At 36.8% G+C, this 18153-nt stretch overlaps 1 protein-coding gene across 4 annotated transcripts in view; it reads left to right on the top strand.

Annotated features, from left to right (window-relative positions):
- Positions 1–18153, top strand: part of Vps13a (vacuolar protein sorting 13 homolog A) — a 197325-nt gene that overhangs the window by 24712 nt on the left and 154460 nt on the right. For all 4 annotated transcript variants that reach the window (XM_029542348.1, XM_021191562.2, XM_029542349.1 and 1 more), the window contains exons 6-13: positions 4885–4994; positions 7522–7581; positions 9569–9628; positions 9790–9870; positions 10153–10210; positions 15293–15420; positions 15604–15710; positions 16416–16587. In XM_029542348.1, the coding sequence (XP_029398208.1) occupies positions 4885–4994; positions 7522–7581; positions 9569–9628; positions 9790–9870; positions 10153–10210; positions 15293–15420; positions 15604–15710; positions 16416–16587 (776 nt within the window). The remainder of the gene's footprint in view (positions 1–4884; positions 4995–7521; positions 7582–9568; positions 9629–9789; positions 9871–10152; positions 10211–15292; positions 15421–15603; positions 15711–16415; positions 16588–18153) is intronic.

Raw genomic sequence — 18153 nt, 5'->3', positions numbered from 1 at the left:
TGTTTTTCGGGTGTGTTGGGGTATTCAGGACTGACTGAGGTGGGAGTGCTAGGTTCTGATGATGGTGAGTGGTCTTGGTTTCTGTTAGTAAGATTCCCACGTTTGCCTTTCACCATCTGGTGATCCCTGGAGTTAGTTGTTATAGTTGTCTCTGGTTGGAGTTTGTTCCTCCTGTTATTCTGTTAGCCTCTGTCAGCAGTCCTGGGAGTCCAGCTCTCTCCTCGGTCTCAGTGGTCAGATTTCTCTCTGCAGGGAATCTCTCCTCTATCAGGGAAGGTGCACAGTGGCCTGGCATTCAGATCTGCCTCCTTGCTGAAGATGTAGGCCCAAAACAGGGCCTGTCCCAGAAGATGTGTTGCCTCTGCAGTTTATTCACTCACCGGCACAGACTAGCCATTGAGGGACCCTCGACACACTATGACTCTCTCACCTGCTCTGGTGGACAGAGCCCTCACTGGTGGCCACCTTTCCTCTGTCGAGGAAGGTGCCCAAATTTCTGGAGCCCGAAACAGGGTCTGTCCCAGAAGTTAGGTTGCTTCTGTCCGTCCCGAAGCTGTGTAGCTTCTGTGGCTCTTGCTAGTGCAGACTGGAACCTAAGTGAACCGGAGCAAAGATGGCTCTCCTACTGACTCAGGCCTTGAGACTCCTCCCGGGCAGACACCCCTCCTCGGGCAAGAAAGGTGCTGGGTGACTGGAGACAGAAACAGGATCTTTCCCAGAAGCTGTGTCACTTCTGCAGGCCGCCCTCTCCCTGGCAGTACACCGGAGCAAAGATGGCCCTCCTACCAGTTCAGGTCCAGAGTCTCCTCCTGGTCACACACGCCTCCTTGTGTGGGAAAGGTGCTGGATGACTGAATCAGAAACAGGGTCTTTCCCAGAAGCTGTGACGCTTCTCCAGGCCACCCTCTCCCTGGCAGTGCACCAGAGCAAAGATGGCTCTCCTTCCTTATTATTTTTTTCTTAATGAGAAAAAGGCCTTGCTGTATGACCTAGCCTGACCTGGAATCCAGCAAGTATCCCTGGTTTCCCTTGGATTCATGGTGGTCTTATGTTTGTCTCCTTAGTTGTAGGTGTCTACCCTCTATCTGACTATGAGGTTGTTTGTTTGCTTGTTTGTGTGTTTTGTCCTTAGTGAAAACTAAAATAAACTCCCAATAATTGATATTTTACCTCTTAGCAAACATCAGTGGAAACTTAACACAGTCTGTGGGAATATCACATTTTATTCTACTTTCTTTGACATATTTCTCTCATATTCTTTGTAGTCATCCATTTCCCTAGTCCTCCCTTTCCTAAGTCTGCTAGACCTTTTCCTTTAAAAATTACTTTGTCAAGATAATACATACACACACATGCACACACACACTCACACACACACACACACACAGATTTAAAAATAAAATATTATGATAAGACTCAATACTTTATAAAAACCAAGTTTGTCTTCATCCCTTTAGCCATTCTCTAGAGAAGTACCTTATTAGGTGACTAGGATGTGAGCTCACAGTTACATTAGGCTGCTTAGCTTACCTTAACGTGGACACACTTCCTTTGATGTTAACTGTGACAGTCGACCAAGTGATGTAAATGTTTATTACTAAGGCAGATATTCTGCTCTAATAACACTTTGTTTGTTTGTTTGTTTGTTTGTATGATTGTTTGTATATTGTGAGGCAGGGTTTCACTGCATATGTCTGGCTGGTCTGGAACTCAAAAAGATTTGCCTGCCTCTGCCTCTGCCTCTGCTTCTTGAGTTCTAGGATTACAGGTGTGTGCCTCCCTGCCTGTCAAATAAAAATTCAAAAAAAAAGAAATCATAGCTTTGTTCTTAGTATCAGAGTGAATGCAGATCTGGTTTCATTATGAGGACTTTTACTTTGTTCTTGTATAGGCTCCTCCTGTTCCCATGTACTGTTTATCAGATTTTGGAGCCTGTTAGGTCTGTTTTGCTTGTAATGAACGCTTATGTGTTCAGTATGCTGAACCACAGTGGATAATTTCTTAGCTACTGGGCTGGGCAAAGGGGAGTCCTACACATTTGACTGCTTATCAGATAGATTTTTTTTTTTTTTTTTTTTTTTTTGAGACGGGGTTTCTCTGTATTGCCCTGGCTGTCTTGGAACTCACTCTGTAGACTAGGCTGGCATCAAACTCAGAAATTTGCCTGCCTCTGCCTCCCAAGTGCTAGGAATGTGCGCCACCACTGCCCTGCTATCATACAGATCTTAAACTAATTCTTTAAAGTAATTTTAATTTTAATTTTATTTTACATGTATGGGTGTTTTGTTGACTAGCACGTCTGTGCAACATTTGCATGCATGGTATCTGTGTATGTCAGAAGGGGGGCATCAGATCCTCTGCAACTGCAGTTACTCCACCATGTGGGTCTGAGAATTCAACCTGAAACAGCAGCCAGTGCTCCTAACCAGAGCCATCTCTCTAACACCTACACTGAATTCTGTAATATCCCTTTCCATTAAGGACACTCCCAGATGGCCATTTTGTTTAGTGTGATTTATAGTCCCTGGATCTTTTGTAATTCTGGTTTTAAACTCTATCTTACGTTTCGATGACAGCACTATCCTGGGTTGTTTAGGATTTAAATTTCTTTTTCAGTTTGGCTGAGGCCATCTTCTTTTTTGTTGCTTTTCCCCAAGTCTTTCACCTTCTTCTGGCCTCATGGATTTACCATTTTTGTTTGTTTTCTTTTCCTTAATTTTTTTCTTTAATGATGACTTACTGAAAAATAGAAATTCATACAATATTGACCATGTTTAATGAGAATTTATTAGGTCCAAAATACTAATGTTTAGTTCTATTTAAAACACTGATGATGCCTCAGTATCAAGATAAAGTCTAAGTGATTCAGCAAGATGTATTAAATTTAAGCTCACATTGGAGGCATCTACTTCCCTCCCCTTCATTCCTGGGTCTGCATCTGGCAGCCTTGTCTCCTGCCATGATGACTGCTCCATAGTTTACTAACTGTCACAGTCTCCCCACTCTGCAGTTTACTTTTTAAATTCAGTATTGTTTTGAAAGTTGTCAACATTAGAGTAACTGTTAAATATTTTAGGATGCAAATAATGTTTCCTGCAGCAACAGTATAGAATAAGAAGAAAGATAATTCTAGGATTAAGTTTTAAGGAAACCTGCCACCTAGTGTACAGAGGAAGAAGACACAAAAAAGGCTATCGAAGGATGGCAGAAGGAAAATTGAAGTTTATGGTTGCATGGGAAAGGGGCCATATTAAGAAGCAAATAATATCCTATGTCCTGATGGGATTTCAGGTAATATAAAAATTATCATTTTATTTTTGCTATCTGGGTCACTTGTTACCTTAAAAATAGTTGGGATCAAGTGATGATGACAGAGGAATTGTGGATTGCTGTCGATACACAGGTGAGGGCAGGTAAGAAAGATAAGGCTATGATTGGGCAGTGGAAAAGGAAGGTGGGCTGAGAGTTTTAGAGACAGGACAGAGAGACAGAAGAGAAAAGGACAGAAAAAGATGAAGAGGATGAACTAGATCCATGTGGCTTGAAATAGCCAGAGGTAGCTATGAATATCATAGAAGAGCAATAGAATAATATAGGGTAATTTGTCCAGTCTAAGTGGACAGCTTGTATTTATATCAATTGAGTTTTGAGTTCTTTGAGTGGGCATTTTGTGAGTTAAGAATTTACTGTTATAAATCTGAGTGATAATTTATAAGCTCTGGAGTTTTGATTTTACTGGGTCATGGATTTGTGACAGCCACAGGGGGCAGATGACTAGGAGTGTGAGCAGGTTCAGCAGCAAGTGAACCATGGGGATAGCCATGGGGGCAGGGAGACCACTGTGGCCTGAGAGTAGCCTGCGCTAGCATGGATTGTTTTTTATTAATTACACACAACAGGTAGTTATCTTCCTATAGCTTTACTTTCAAATTAGAAGGCAAGGTGTGCCAGAAGTAGAGAGCTGTGTGAGTGTTTGAGGCTTTGAGAGAATGTTCTTATGTATGAATTTCTCAAATAAATAAGTGTATAAAACAAAGAGTTTAACATCATTTCCATACCTCCTTACCCCCCTCAGCTCCTTCTATGTCCCTTATCCCTCTCACATGTATGACCACTTCTATAATAATAGTAGTAATTATTACTTTAATAATAATTATTAAACAATATTAAAACTATTTAGAAGTTTAATATATATGATTATTATATACAATATAAAATATTTATAAATTTAATATATAATTTAAATAAAAATTGATAAATTAAATTATAATTAAATAATAATAATAATTCTCTGTGTATGTATAAATGCAACCTGCTCAATCTGTTTAAAGTTACTCTGATGTACATATGTTCAGGTCTGACATCTTGGGGTTGGATAACCTTTTAAGAGGCTTTTCCCAGGAAAACACTGATTCTCCCTCTCTAAGCAGTCTTTAGTTGTCTGTAGGTCTTGATGTAGGGATGGGGCCTTCTGAGTTTCCCTATCAATGTTGGCATGTCAGCTGATGCTGTTATTGTGCAGGTATTGTTTAGGTAATCGTATTGTTAGGATTGTATGGTTGGGTTTCCTGACAATTGTAGAAGACACTGTGTCATGCAGATGTGCTTGTCCTCTGACTCTTACATTCAGGTTATAAAATTTAATACCAATAAATTTAACACAGTAGGCTGCAGTCCAATGAGACAGGAAACTAGCTTTTAAACATTTTGCATTGAGTTGCTTTGAGAGAGAGAGTCCTTTGATATGAAAGATTTTGCAAATCTCAAGTGATCTATTTAAACTGTTTTACGTTTTCTTTAGCAAGGCAATGTGTTACTTTAATATATGGATAATTATAGGGTTTGTGTTTCATTCAATTTAAAAAGGAATATTTGCAATTTTAGAAAAACCTCAGGAGGAGAAACAGGACACTTTTACAGAAAAGTTAATTACTCAAATCATACAGAACCTTCAAGTGCAAATCTCCAATATCCATGTTCGTTATGAAGATGATGTAAGTATTTTATCCTCATGTATGTATTTGACTGTGTGTGGCTTTTGGTCTGTAGTGGGCAGCTTAATAAATACTGCAAGGTGGAAGGACAGAGAGCTGATGACCATGAGATCTTTTTGTTTTATTGTTATATTTTCAATGAGAACTTGATTAGACTTTGCTAAACTGTTTGAACTTTGAGTTATGAAGGCAGTATCTTGGGAGTTAATGAGTTCCACAGATTTTTCCCTCCAGCAAAGAACACTGGCTTAAGAATAAGGAAAGCGAACTTAACTTCTCTTCAGTAGTTTATTGTTTTGTTTTGTTTTTTAATTTTCTTTTTTTATTTTTAAAGATTTATTTATTTATTATATGTAAGTACACTGTAGCTGTCTCCAGACACTCCAGAAGAGGGCGTCAGATCTTGTTACGGATGGTTGTGGGCCACCATGTGGTTGCTGGGATTTGAACTCCGGACCTTTGGAAGAGCAGTCGGGTGCTCTTACCCACTGAGCCATCTCACCAGCCCAGTTTATTGTTTTAAGTACTTACTTAGTTGCTGTTCTAGTTTTTTTTTTTTCTTCTGTTGCTGTGATAAAATACCCTGACAAACTGCATCTTCCCTGCACTTCATTTCTTTTTTTATTGATTGATTACTTTACATACCAATTGCAGCCCCCTCCCTCTGCTCTCAGTCCTAACAAATTCCTCCCCTCACTACCTCTTCCCCTTCTTCTCAGAGAAGGGGAAGTCCAGCCTTGGGTGCCACCCTGCCCTGGGACATCCAATTGCATCAGGACTAAGAGCATCCTACCTAGGCCCAGTCAGGCAGTCCAGCTAGAGGAAGGGGATCCAATGGTAGGCATCAGAGTCAGAGACATTTCCTTCTTCATAAGAAATCCACATGAAGACCAAGCTGCACATCTGCTACAAAAGTGTAGGGAGCCTGACAAAAGCATCTTTAAGAGAGAAATGTTTTACTGGCTACAATTCAGGTCACAATCCATCATTGCAGAAAGCCAGGGCAAGAATGTGAAGCAGAGAGTTGCATGCACATTTGTCAAAGCAGAAACAGAGTGAATGTGCATGCCTATATTCAGCTCACTTTTTCCACTTTAACCCAGCACAGGACCCAAACCCAGGGGGTGATGTCATTCAAAGATTGCATGCCAGTTAATATCATCAAGGCAATCACCCCACCCTAAACACACTCTGCCCTGTGACACATGCCCACAAAGCAACCTGACCTTGACAGTTCCTTATTGGGATCCTCTGCTCATGTGATTCTAGATTGTGGAAAGTTTACACTTAAAGATAACCAATTTGCATTAAATGTTGTTGTATCATTTTTTAAAAGCTGTAACATTTTTGACAAGTTTACTACCTCCTGTGTGGTAGAAAAGGCACAACTCTAGTACATGCGACCTAGAGAATTGTCATTGACTTGGCTTTTAGAAGAAACAGCTCTTTTAAAGAGCCTCCTTGGTTTCAAACATTTTTTTAACAATTAAAATTTAACAAAAACTTGGATTTTTACAATGAAAATATACATAGATCTTTGCATGTACCTTTCTCCTTTACCCTTTTAAAATAAAGTTATTCTTATAATACAAGTTTCATGAACTAATACTTTACACCTATGAGAGGCACTCAACTGCTATGGATGTGAGAGAGCTTCCAGATGCTTATAGCTTAAAAGATGACAGAAGAAGCTGGGTGTGGTGGCGCACGCCTTTAATCCCAGCACTCCGGAGGCAGAGGCAGGCGGATCTCTGAGTTCAAGGCCAACCTGGTCTACAGAGTGAGTTCCAGGACAGCCAGGGCTACACAGAGAAACCCTGTCTCCAAAAAACCAAAAAAAAAAAAAAAAAAAAAAGACAGAAGAGCCTGAGATTGAAACAAAACAAAACAAAGTCCAGTGTATATATAGAAAGACCAAGTCTATTTAAAAAATACTCAAAGTAGTATGTCTTTGAGTCTAAAGCATTTATTATTATTTTACATTCTAAAGTGCATAGAGATTGATATTTTCAAAATCATTGGTGGAGAATTTATGTGCAAATAGAGTATTTTTTTCTTTCTGGCAAAAGTTGGGGCTGAAAACAGTGGCTGTCTAAACTATCAAGTTTCAGTCCATCCCAGGAAGGGGCAGAGCTTCTGAACTGTCCCCATGCAGGTGGCAGTGGTGATTGCCTACCTTGGTTTGCTTAGCGGCAATCTGGTGCTGAGACCAGGGCCTTGCATTTTGTCTACTTTGTTCTTAAGGAGAATAGTCATTACAGAAGAGGAGCCTGGAATAAAAGACTCTCCGAAGGTTCAGGTTCTAATGCAAAGCAGCAGGCTTACTTTTGCCTCTTCCACCTGACTTTCTCTACTCGGTGACACACAACGTCATTTTTAGGAAAAAAAAAAAAAGAGAGAATTGTCCTGAAAAATAATGTTTTTGAATATTTGAAATAAGATATTTCTCAGATATTTAACTGTTTCTATGAAGTGATTTTTGTCCAATTGACAAACCATCTAAGTAATTTATTTTGTTTTTCTTCAGATCACAAATGGAGACAAACCACTCTCTTTTGGTATTTCCCTTCAAAATATCAGCCTTCAGGTATTTGATTCAAAAAGAAAATGTAACTTTTAAATTGTGTAATATAGTTAGATATATGGTTATGTCAGTATCAGATGTATGCCAGGTATGTGTTTGGTTGGCTGTGTAGAGCTGGTCTAGGAAGACATTAGATTTGATGAAAATTGTCAAGTTAACTTTTTAAATTGATACAGGTATTCTATATGGTTCTTCTGTAAGTTACCTCTTTTTATTTTACTATGTTTTCCATTTTTATCTTTGTAGTTCCATATAATACAATTCAGATTTACTCCAGTTCAGTATTGCTTTTTCTATTTAGTTTTTTTGTATAGATTTTGTTTGTTTGTTTTTTTGTGTTTTCTTGGTTTTTTTCTTTTTCAAACATGGTTCTGCAGGTAAAAAAGAAAAGATCTGGAGTTAAGGGGCAGACCCAGATATTCCTAGGTAACAGTGGATGTTGTCTGTTGTCAGTGCTGCTGACAGATTGAAAAATAGAGAATTACTAGTTTATTTAGTAGGACAAAAATTATTGCTACAATAACACTAGTTTTATTTATTTGAAAAAGTTTTATGTGCATTTGTGTGTGCCTGAGTTTATTTTATGTGCACCATATGCACATGACAGGGGCCCACAGAAGTCAGAAGTGGGAGTGTTGGATTGTGTGGAACCGGAGGAACAGGTAATTGTGAGTCAGTGCTGGGAACGGTACCCTGGTCTGCTGCAATAGTCATCCTCACTCCGACCACTGAATCATCTCTGCAGCCCCACTGTCAGTGCCTTTTATTATTAACTTTGGAGGCTCCTGGAAACTTGTCTGACAGACAAGACTCATACAGTTACAGACTCTTGGCTTGGGGTTCTGATATATGCTTACTTGTATGTTTATTACCACTAGTTGTTGCAGTGATGGGGCTTGGCATGTTAGATAAGCAGTCTACCACTAAGCCAGTTCTTTAGTCTGAAATCTATGCTTTAAAAGTCACCCCTGGTGACCATAATTCATGCTAAAGTTTGGGATCCATTCTTCTAGTCAGTTCTTCACACAGCAGCGGGCCCATCTCTCTAATATCAAAGATCTGGCAAAGTGTTAGCCAACACTCTGGAAGCTGAAGTAGCATCATGAGCTCAAGACCATCTGGGCTCCAAACCAGACCCTGTTTTGAAAGAAAAAAAATCATATACAAATAAAGATCTGATTACTGTATTTCCCATTTCTTATTTCTAAAACTTTTAATTGTTTGGTTTGAACCTGGGGCCTTCTGCAGCATTCCTTGATAGGTATTCTTCAATATTCACCTGGCCCTGTCCTCAGTGACTGATTATTTTGAGTTTAAAATCTGGACTCTTGTATTTAGTGTGTATAAAACCTTTGAAATGTGACCCTGAGTAACATTTGGATTTTCACTTTTCCTTCCTGTGTTTATTATCCGGCCATATCTTGGGCCTCTTTTAAAATATGAACCAAAACAAAACAAAGCCAATCAATATGAAACAAAGAAATAAAACCAAAACAAATAAGCTAACAGAACCTATTCTATTGTCTTGCCTTACAATAAGTAGTATATGGTACTATATATGTAGTATACATACAATAAGATATATATATATATATATATATATATATATATATATATATATATATATATATATGGTATATATGGTCTATGGTGATTATAAAGATTTTGAAAGGAGTTCTTTGAACAAGTGTTAGGTTAGTCATAATATCTTCATATCTGGCATACCTTTGAGTTTGATTTTTTTTTTTTGCTATATTTTGTCTGCTGTATATTGGGCCTCCCAAATTACCTGTTTGAAATTGCTCATTTCTGTTTGTATTTGACCAGTGAGTTCTTTGAAAGCAAAAGGTTAGTGTGAGTGGTCTGATAATACTATTTTTGACTAAATGATAGCTAACTTTTCAAAGGCATTTTCATGGGAAATTGATCTTAGGGTGTGATAATGATCTGCTTATTATATATAATGTTCTTTTTTCACACCCCTCTTCAGACAACTGACCAATACTGGATCCCATGTTTACATGATGCTACTGAAAAGCTAGTTCGGAAGGTAAAATAAATTCTATCCCATGGACTTGATAAAAGGGAATTTTAGACAAATGATGATTTGTGTGTGTGTGTGTAAACCTGTGAATTATGTCTATACATTACTTCTGAGCATAGCAAAAACTAAAAATTCTTTTAAAAAAGTAACAAACTTTTTGTTTTCAGCTTATCCGATTAGATAATCTCTTTGCTTACTGGAATGTGAACTCTGAGATGTTTTATTTGAATGATTATGATGAATCACTGGTAAGTAAATATTTATGTGCATTATATTATATTAATATTATATGTTGTATTATATTTTGTATAATGCTTAACTCCTACCAATCCTAGATTTATTATTGCTTTGAAACAAAATCCAGTAAGAGTTTTAGAAACATAATTAACTGGAACATTCTTTCATAATAGTTCATAATACATTTTGAATTATTTTTCAGTTGCTTTTAAATACTTGTGTAGACAATAGAAATTTGTAGGATAAAGGTATATTTGCATAAATATAAATAACAGCTATTTATCTTTTAATAGAAAGCCTTGAAAAATGGTATTGTGAATGAAAATATTGTTCCAGAAGGTTATGATTTTGGTAAGTTATTAGATAAAATAAAAATATAATTAGAAAAATTAGTACAAACTATTATGCTAATATTGCTGATATACTGGGTTATTTTATATTAAGTTTTCTCCTAGTTCAATATATATACACATACACACATATGTGTGTATGTGTATATATACACACACATACTTTTTACCTTATTAAAATCAAATATAATCTTTTTAACATATTTTATCGTTGGAATTTTTGGTTATATTTCAAAACTAGGAGAAAACATCTAACACACAGAATGTTAATGAATTGTGTTAAACCCTAATTACTATTCAATATTGATTGTAGTGATGTTTATTAAGACATTTCAGAATCCTAAGTATAGTTTAATAGCTAACTGGTATAGCTGTAGTGGTGTTACGATCTTTTTGTTTATAAAGTATCCAAATATATGTATGTTTTTGAGACTAACTCTCATTCAGTAGCCCAGGCTTGCATCAAACTTACTGCCTTACCTAAATGCTATAATTAAAGATATATCTCACTTAAAAATGTATTTCTTTTATTGTTATTTTAAGTGAGCATATATAACCCTCTGGCTCCCAGTTGGTGTAGCACTGGCCATCTGGAACTCACTGTATAGTTCAGGGTGATAACAAATACACAGAGAAGATAGATCCTCCTGTCTCAGCCTCCCAAGTGCTGGGATTAAAGGTATGTGCCTCTTGTCTGGCCTGTGTATTACTTTTATAATGATAAGATAATTACTAAAATATAGAGGAAAAATAATTTTAAAATATTTCTTAGCTTTGCGGATATTCGATGTCAACTGTTCATGCTTAACTTAGTTCTTGAATTTGGCTTCCTGATATTATAAGGCATAGAAAATCATTCTTCAGAGTTTTGTTGGCATCTGTGAAAGTTTCCTTTATATATTGCTATGTTTTTTCATAATCTTTTCATAATTTCCTTAGCTGGCGCTTCTGCTAACTCGGGCAGGTTTTGTTATTGTTGTCTTTGTTTTTGTTTTCAGTTCTGGGGATTGATTGTTACATACCCAGTCCCTTTGACAAAATCTTATTCTCAGTATTTTAAAATTAGTTTTGTTCCTATTTCCTTCTCAGAGGAAATAAGAAGTCATATAACTATTATATGTTTATGATTCTCAGATACATTTAGATTTAACTAATCTGTGGATTAGTCAGAACAAATTGAAGAAAGAAAATAATAACTGTAAATGGAGATTTGGATAACAGAATCAGATGGTGGAAAGTAGAAAGAATGCTACAGGAATGATGTAGGAATGGCAGACAAAAGGAATGGATCCTATATCTGAGGAACCCTGTGTTCTAAAGAAGACCCTCTACTCATGAACATTGTTGAGGGTCAGAATGTTTCTGTACTACTGCATTAGCAGAACTGTTGGAAATCGGCCTCTGTAACTAAGGAGGACTCATGGAACTGTGCTCAGTGTAGGACTGTCTTACCAAGTTCCTGGCTACCGTTAGCTACTATGTAGTGCAGAAGGCTGATACTGAGCAAGTCCTTTGTGCAGTAGGAACCTGACACTGGAGAAGCCATCTTAATCAGAGTTGGGTGTAGTGAACCTTCCTCTGTAGAAGTCTGTTAAATGAACATGCTGGGACCTGACAGTATAACTCCTGTTGATTCTCTTAACATAGCATTATGCTAGCTGGTAAAGGAAAAAAAATACTAAAATGCTAATGGCCTAAAACCATTTCTTCCTTTTTAAAATAAGCATTGAAAAGTGAATTTGATGTTCATAAGTTGATAGCTGCATACTCATCTCTCCTTGCCTTCTAACCTACTCTCCTTTCCTTTTGCTTATTGGGATGAGTATAGGTTTTTATATATTGAGCTAGGAATAATCCAGTAGAACCTGAACTTTTAAATGATCAAGAGATTTGAGAGGGTTTCTGGATTGATGTGGAAGAAGGGGTTGGTATCTGTTGCATAAGTGGGAGTGGATTTTTAGGGACAGGACATAATCAGTTCATCTTGTAAGAGAAGAATCTTTGCATTGACTAAATCAATAAGGATGGAGTAGGAGTCAATGGAGTTTCTCCTCAGAGTATGTATGCATGCATTTTAAAACCATCTTAGTATTGAAGGTATCTGAAGAGAGAAGAGGCTGCAAAATAATAATCTGTATCTAGCAGTGTTTTTGAAGTATGGTTCATATTAGTAGCATTATCATCACTTGGAAGCTGATTAGAAGTGTACATTTCTTTTATGTATACTCATACAAAGTTTATTTAGAAAAATTTCCCACTAAAAATAGTCAACCCATTTACAATGTCTCAGTATATTTTACAAGAGTATTTTTACTCTCTTTAGATATTCAGGCCCTTTACACTGTTATATTTATATTGATTCATAGCTATGGTTAAAAGATATAACTATTCCATTATAATTCCTTTTTATTAGATATTTTCTTCATTTACATTTCAAATGCTATCCCGAAAGTCCCCTATACCCTCCCCCCGAGAAGTGTGCATTTCTGGGCCTGTCCAGGGCTTTTTGCATCCAACTCTCTGGGATGAGGCTTTTCACTCATAAGCTCTTCAGGTGATTCTGATGAGTTTCAGTTTGTGTCTAGAGTATGTTAGACACACTAAACAGCCATGTAGTCAGATAGTTTATGTTTTGCAGACCACAAAATCTGACACATATACCCTTTGTTTCTTTGAAAGAACTCTTTAAAAAGTGGAATATTCATTCTTGGCTAACTTGTAAAGTAACTTTTAATTCCTCAGATGAAGGGATGAGCTAAGAGCAAATACACGGCTTGGACTGAGCCCAGAGTATTTCTTTCTCTGTTTTAACTATGTGTAGGCCTAGGCCTAGAAGCTTCTAGTCTCTGTATAATCTAATCTAGGCCTAGAATGTTCCACCCTCTGACACTTACTGCTAATAAACTCACCCTTTCTAGTTCTTTCTGATCTCTGGCTGGCTGGTTCAACTCGGCTGTTCTGGCTCAAATTACTTTGTAAGCTGCCTAATTCAATCTGTTTTCTCTTGATGGTTCTGCCTGGCCTCACACTAACTTTAGCAATTTGTTCTAATCTTCTGGCTCCTTAATCCTCTTTTCACTAATGAATTCAACTCCATTTCAATGAACTGAACTGACTTGAAATCAACTGGCTGAACTGAATCAACTCTTTCTCCCTGTACGGCTTTTCAGAAGACTCTTTCTTGTCCTCCTGAGAATTACATGAATCCTATCTCTTGACTTGCTCTGTCAAATCTTTCTATGATTCATCACTTTGTCGTCTACCCCGCCCCCCAATTAGACATCACTTTCACACATGGCTGTTTCCTTCTACAAAGTAATTTTACCTTAAAGGTGCGAACTAAGAGCATGTCTGTTTTCCAGCCAGATGGACTAATGGTGTGCACTCTGCATTCCAGCCAGATCACACGGACCTGGGTCTTTGGATGGGATCCCTTTTCAGAGCAGCCATGTTGCTAGATTAAAATTCCTCTACTAACTGACCATGAAGAACAGTCATGGCATGGATTTGGTCAGTTTTCCCACAGAAATAAATAAGTTAAAAACAACATTTTAAAATTAATTGATGATGGATTTTTTTTTCCCAAGATAGGGTTTCTCTGTATAGCCCTGGCTGTCCTGGAACTCACTTTGTATACCAGGCTGGCCTCAAACTCAGAAATCTGCCTGCCTTTGCCTCCCGAGTGCTGGGATTAAAGGCGTCTGCCACCACGCCCAGCTTGATGATGGATCTTTAGCAGGTCAAGATGAGTACAAGGAGTGCTGTGTGATTTCCCCCACCACCACCCTCCCCCGATATCATTAAGAGTCTAGTTATTATGATTGGGATGTTTTCTGGCTGCATTGTGCCGTTAGTTCTAGGTGTGGAGTTGGTAGGTTTTGCTGATCAAGTACTGCTGGAGTAAGAAGGACAGTAAGAGGGGTGGTGAAAATAACTGGTGAGAGGAGGATTGGAAGAGAAGTGGGGGAAGGATCATCACTGGGTATGAAGTTACTGTTAGGTAGGAGCAAAGAGATCTGGTGTGCTGTTTCACAGTAGACTGAATAGGTAACAACATGTATGTTGCAGAAAGCTAGAAAGTGAGCCTAGAGAAATGGCTTAGCTCATTAAGAGTGCTTGCTGCTTAGCCATGAGGACTAGAGTTTGGATTCTAGTACCCATGTGCACCTCACAAATGCCTATAACTCCATTTCCAAGGAGTCTGTTGAGCTCAGCTTTCCTCTCTGAGTGTTTTCCAAACCCCCAAATAATTTTTTTAAAAGCAAGAAAAAAATCTATTAAAATTTTTACCATCAAAATAATTGAAAAATTAAGCAGATATGTTTGAACTGATATTAACTGTTTACATTAATTATACTAATTAATATAATTATACCAGTATATAATTACAAGGTATACATGTCAAAATAGTGCATGGATCACATTAATATGTGTAACTTTTATGTTTGTGTCTATTAAAATAAGAAAGAAATAAAATGAGCTTTAATTTCAGCAGGGTAAGATTGGAACTGAGAATATAAGTCAAAGGTGAAGGGTGGAAGAGAGGTGGCAAATCAATGATGCATAGATTCATAGTGTTCAAGTGTGGATTTGTATTCACACAGAATATTTATGTTTAATGTATAAAAGATGTGCTGGGGTGATCAAAACAAGTAAGTATTGTTTTTCTATACAGCTTAGATTATGACTCAGTATGGAGCCTTGTGTTGATCACACTTTTGCTGCTCTCCTGCTTACACCTGTTCCTGTTGGTGCTGTCATTTGATCTGGGCTGCTAATCCTGGGCACATGCTTGCCAATTGAAAGGAATAAAAGGAGTTTACAAAAAGATTATCATAAAGTAGAATCAGTGATTAATACAATCTTAACATTTCTAATATTCTCTAGATTAAATCTAGAACTAAAATGAATTTTTCTCAACTACCTTGTGAAGAGTTTGTCTAACCAAAGAAAGTAGTGTGGGTACTGGGACTGTGGAGAGGCTGTGATAGAGGTTCAAAGATCTGTAGTGCTCATCTACTTAGTGCTTCAAGAGGTTTTAAATAGAACTCTAATTTCTTTTTCAATTTGTATTATTTTTCAGTTTTTCGACCTATATCTGCTAGTGCCAAACTTCAGATGAATCGACGATCAGATTTTGACTTTTCTGACCCCAAAATAAACCTGGCTATTGATTTACATACCATAGCAATTGAGTTAAATAAACCACAGGTGATTTTCTTTGATGACATTTAGATTGACTTATTGTTTGATAAAAACAATGTTAAAATTTAAGTGTTTTCTGAAATTTATAGTTTTGTAACATTTTCTTAAAAACTTGATAATTTAATTTTCACCTTCAGTAGCTGAACAGGAACCCAGAAAGATTTAAGAGTTTTAACTGTCTTTTCCTAGTATTTCAGTCTCATGGAGCTTCTCGAGTCAGTTGACATGATGACACAAAACCTGCCGTACAGAAAATTCAAGCCCAGTGTGCCTCTCCACCTCCATGCCAGAGAGTGGTGAGCACATTGCTTGTTGGAAAGTTTTAGCAAATGTTCATTATTTCTAACATTTCTAATATTTAAGAATGTATCAAAGCCAAATTTACTATTTTTTAAAAGCTATTCAAGAGTTGATGCAAACTAATTGTGGCTAGAAATAAATGCAGGTTTATTTGTTAATGAATTGATTCAAGAAAATTTTCAAAGTGGAATTTACAAGTAGAAATCTTAAAGTACTGTACTTATAGATACTGTAGAAGGATCAGTCTAGCGTTGCCCTCTCCAGACTTCCCTGTTTGACACTTTAGACCTGTATTAACTCAGCTTGAACTTGAGTTCCTGAGATGGTTCTGGGAGTCTTATCTGTAATTTCATTTTTAAATTTTTAAAATTTTACTTTTTAAGTTATTGCTCAATTTCTAGAACTTTTAGCCCCTCTTTTAGGTAACTTTTTCTGTAATTATTGACAAATTTTCCCTTTATGCCTTAAGTTATACAGTTTTTTTTTTTAAAAACAAAATTGGATGTTTTATTTTTATGTTGTAACACATAGTAATAATCAATGGACTATTACTATAAATAGACTGTTTATATAGTGTACTGTTTTTTATAGCCTCCTTATTGTAGTTGTTATTCATGTTAGAGAAGACAAATTAAGTTGTTTTAGTATTGTTGATTTGAGTGTAAGTATGGAGTCTCTCTCTCCCTCTCTCTCTTAACTAGGTGGGCTTATGCTATACATAGTATTCTTGAAGTAAATGTTTGTCCCAGTTTACGGATGTGGTCGTGGGAGCATATTAGAAACCATAGATACAAAATGAAACGATACAGAGAATTTTATAAGAAAAAGTTAACAAGTAAGAAGCCATCTCCTGAAATTCTCATGTCTTTGGAGGTTAGCATTTTAAAACAATCATTGAATATTTTACTATGCATAGTTTCTCCCTAGTCTGTCTGTCTTTGTTGTTTTGAACATTTATTTGTGTTTGTGTGTACATGCTCACTGTGGTGCATGTCAGAGGACAACTTGGTCTGTTTTCCCTCCTACCGTGTGAGTTCAAGAGATCAGGATAGGGGTGGTAGCAAGCACCCTTGCCCACTGAGGTTCCTCCAAGGCCCTTCTCCCAGTTTTTAGTAACTGCTACTTTTTAATTACTTAGTCTGCTCTCTACTGACCATTCTGTCTGTTTTATTTGGGTATTTTTGTACTTTTACTTATTACTTTAGTTGTGTAATAAAAGGCCTGGCAAAATCTTCCAGTGAGCTTTTGAAATTTAAATTATTTTCAGGTAAAAAGATTTTGGATTCATATATATCATAGTGTGATGCTTCATTTTCTATCTTTTTTGTCTCAGAAGCAATTGCTATATCACTTTTAAACTTCTTTGTTGGTATTCAGAAGATCTTTCTGCTATTGTCTCACTGTGTGTTAGTGGAGTTTGTTCTGTATGTGTAAGCCCCTTCCTATCTATGTGCTTCTGCATCCCTGCTCGGCTCCACCCACCCGTTCTCTCCCTGCACTTCTGCCTTAGTCCTCATCCTTACACGGGCTTCCTTCATTTTCTGCCTAAACATATAATTTGTATCTTAGTTTTGTGGCAGCTATAGTCTTTATCAGCAACATGTTTAATTACCTGTCTTGAACTACACAATGCTTTTGTATTACTCTTGACTTTAAGCATTAGTAAGAACCTGTTTTATGGAAGGACCTTTTTCTTTTAGACAAAGTACAGTTTGGATGGACCTGGGGGGACTAGTTTCTTGAAAGAGGTGCAGCCAATCTGAGTCTAGATGAATTTCTAAGTGGACAACTCTGCAGATAACGAATTTTAACATCTTTCTTTCAGTTTTAACATAGATGACTTCCTAAAGACAAGGATCAATTAGGAAATCTTGGCTTGAGAGGCCTTTTAGGGGTTTTTCATATTTCCTTAGTTATGGTCTTAACCAGAATCCATTAAGTATAGTGGGTAGCACAATTCTGTGTTATGCTCTTTTGCTAGAGGAAAAGTAAGTCATAGTTGCTTGTTGTAGAGGAGAAAGTTTGAACCTGAAACTTGGAAGTAATCATGGGAAGGCACAGTTGTGATAGGACTGTCTCAGTTCTTGTCCATATCTGAAACAACTTGGAAAAGCAGAAATGTTAGAGTAGTTTTTTAAAACAGATTTCAAGTACATGTATGCCTACTTGAAATATCTTAATAACGGCATAACTATGCATATAAGATGAAGGATTTATTACATTATTAGTTAATGGTTTTGATATCTTTACCTTTATTTGGAATTAAAACCCAGATGAAGGACATTTTAAACAGTGCATGTATGTATCTTTTTAAAATAAATTTCTATCTATCTTTGTAAAGATTGTAATGCTGTGATCATGCAGGGATGATTTCTCTGTTCATAAGTTACTTTGTTCTAATTTCCAAGCTCCTAGATGTATGTGCATCAGTGTGTGTTT

This window comes from Mus pahari, chromosome 1 (genome assembly GCF_900095145.1).
Source record: "Mus pahari chromosome 1, PAHARI_EIJ_v1.1, whole genome shotgun sequence".
In the NCBI taxonomy this organism is placed as follows: Eukaryota; Metazoa; Chordata; class Mammalia; order Rodentia; family Muridae; genus Mus; species Mus pahari.
The sequence above is the reverse complement of the archived record's forward strand: the minus strand, read 5'-3'. Positions and strand labels throughout refer to the sequence as shown.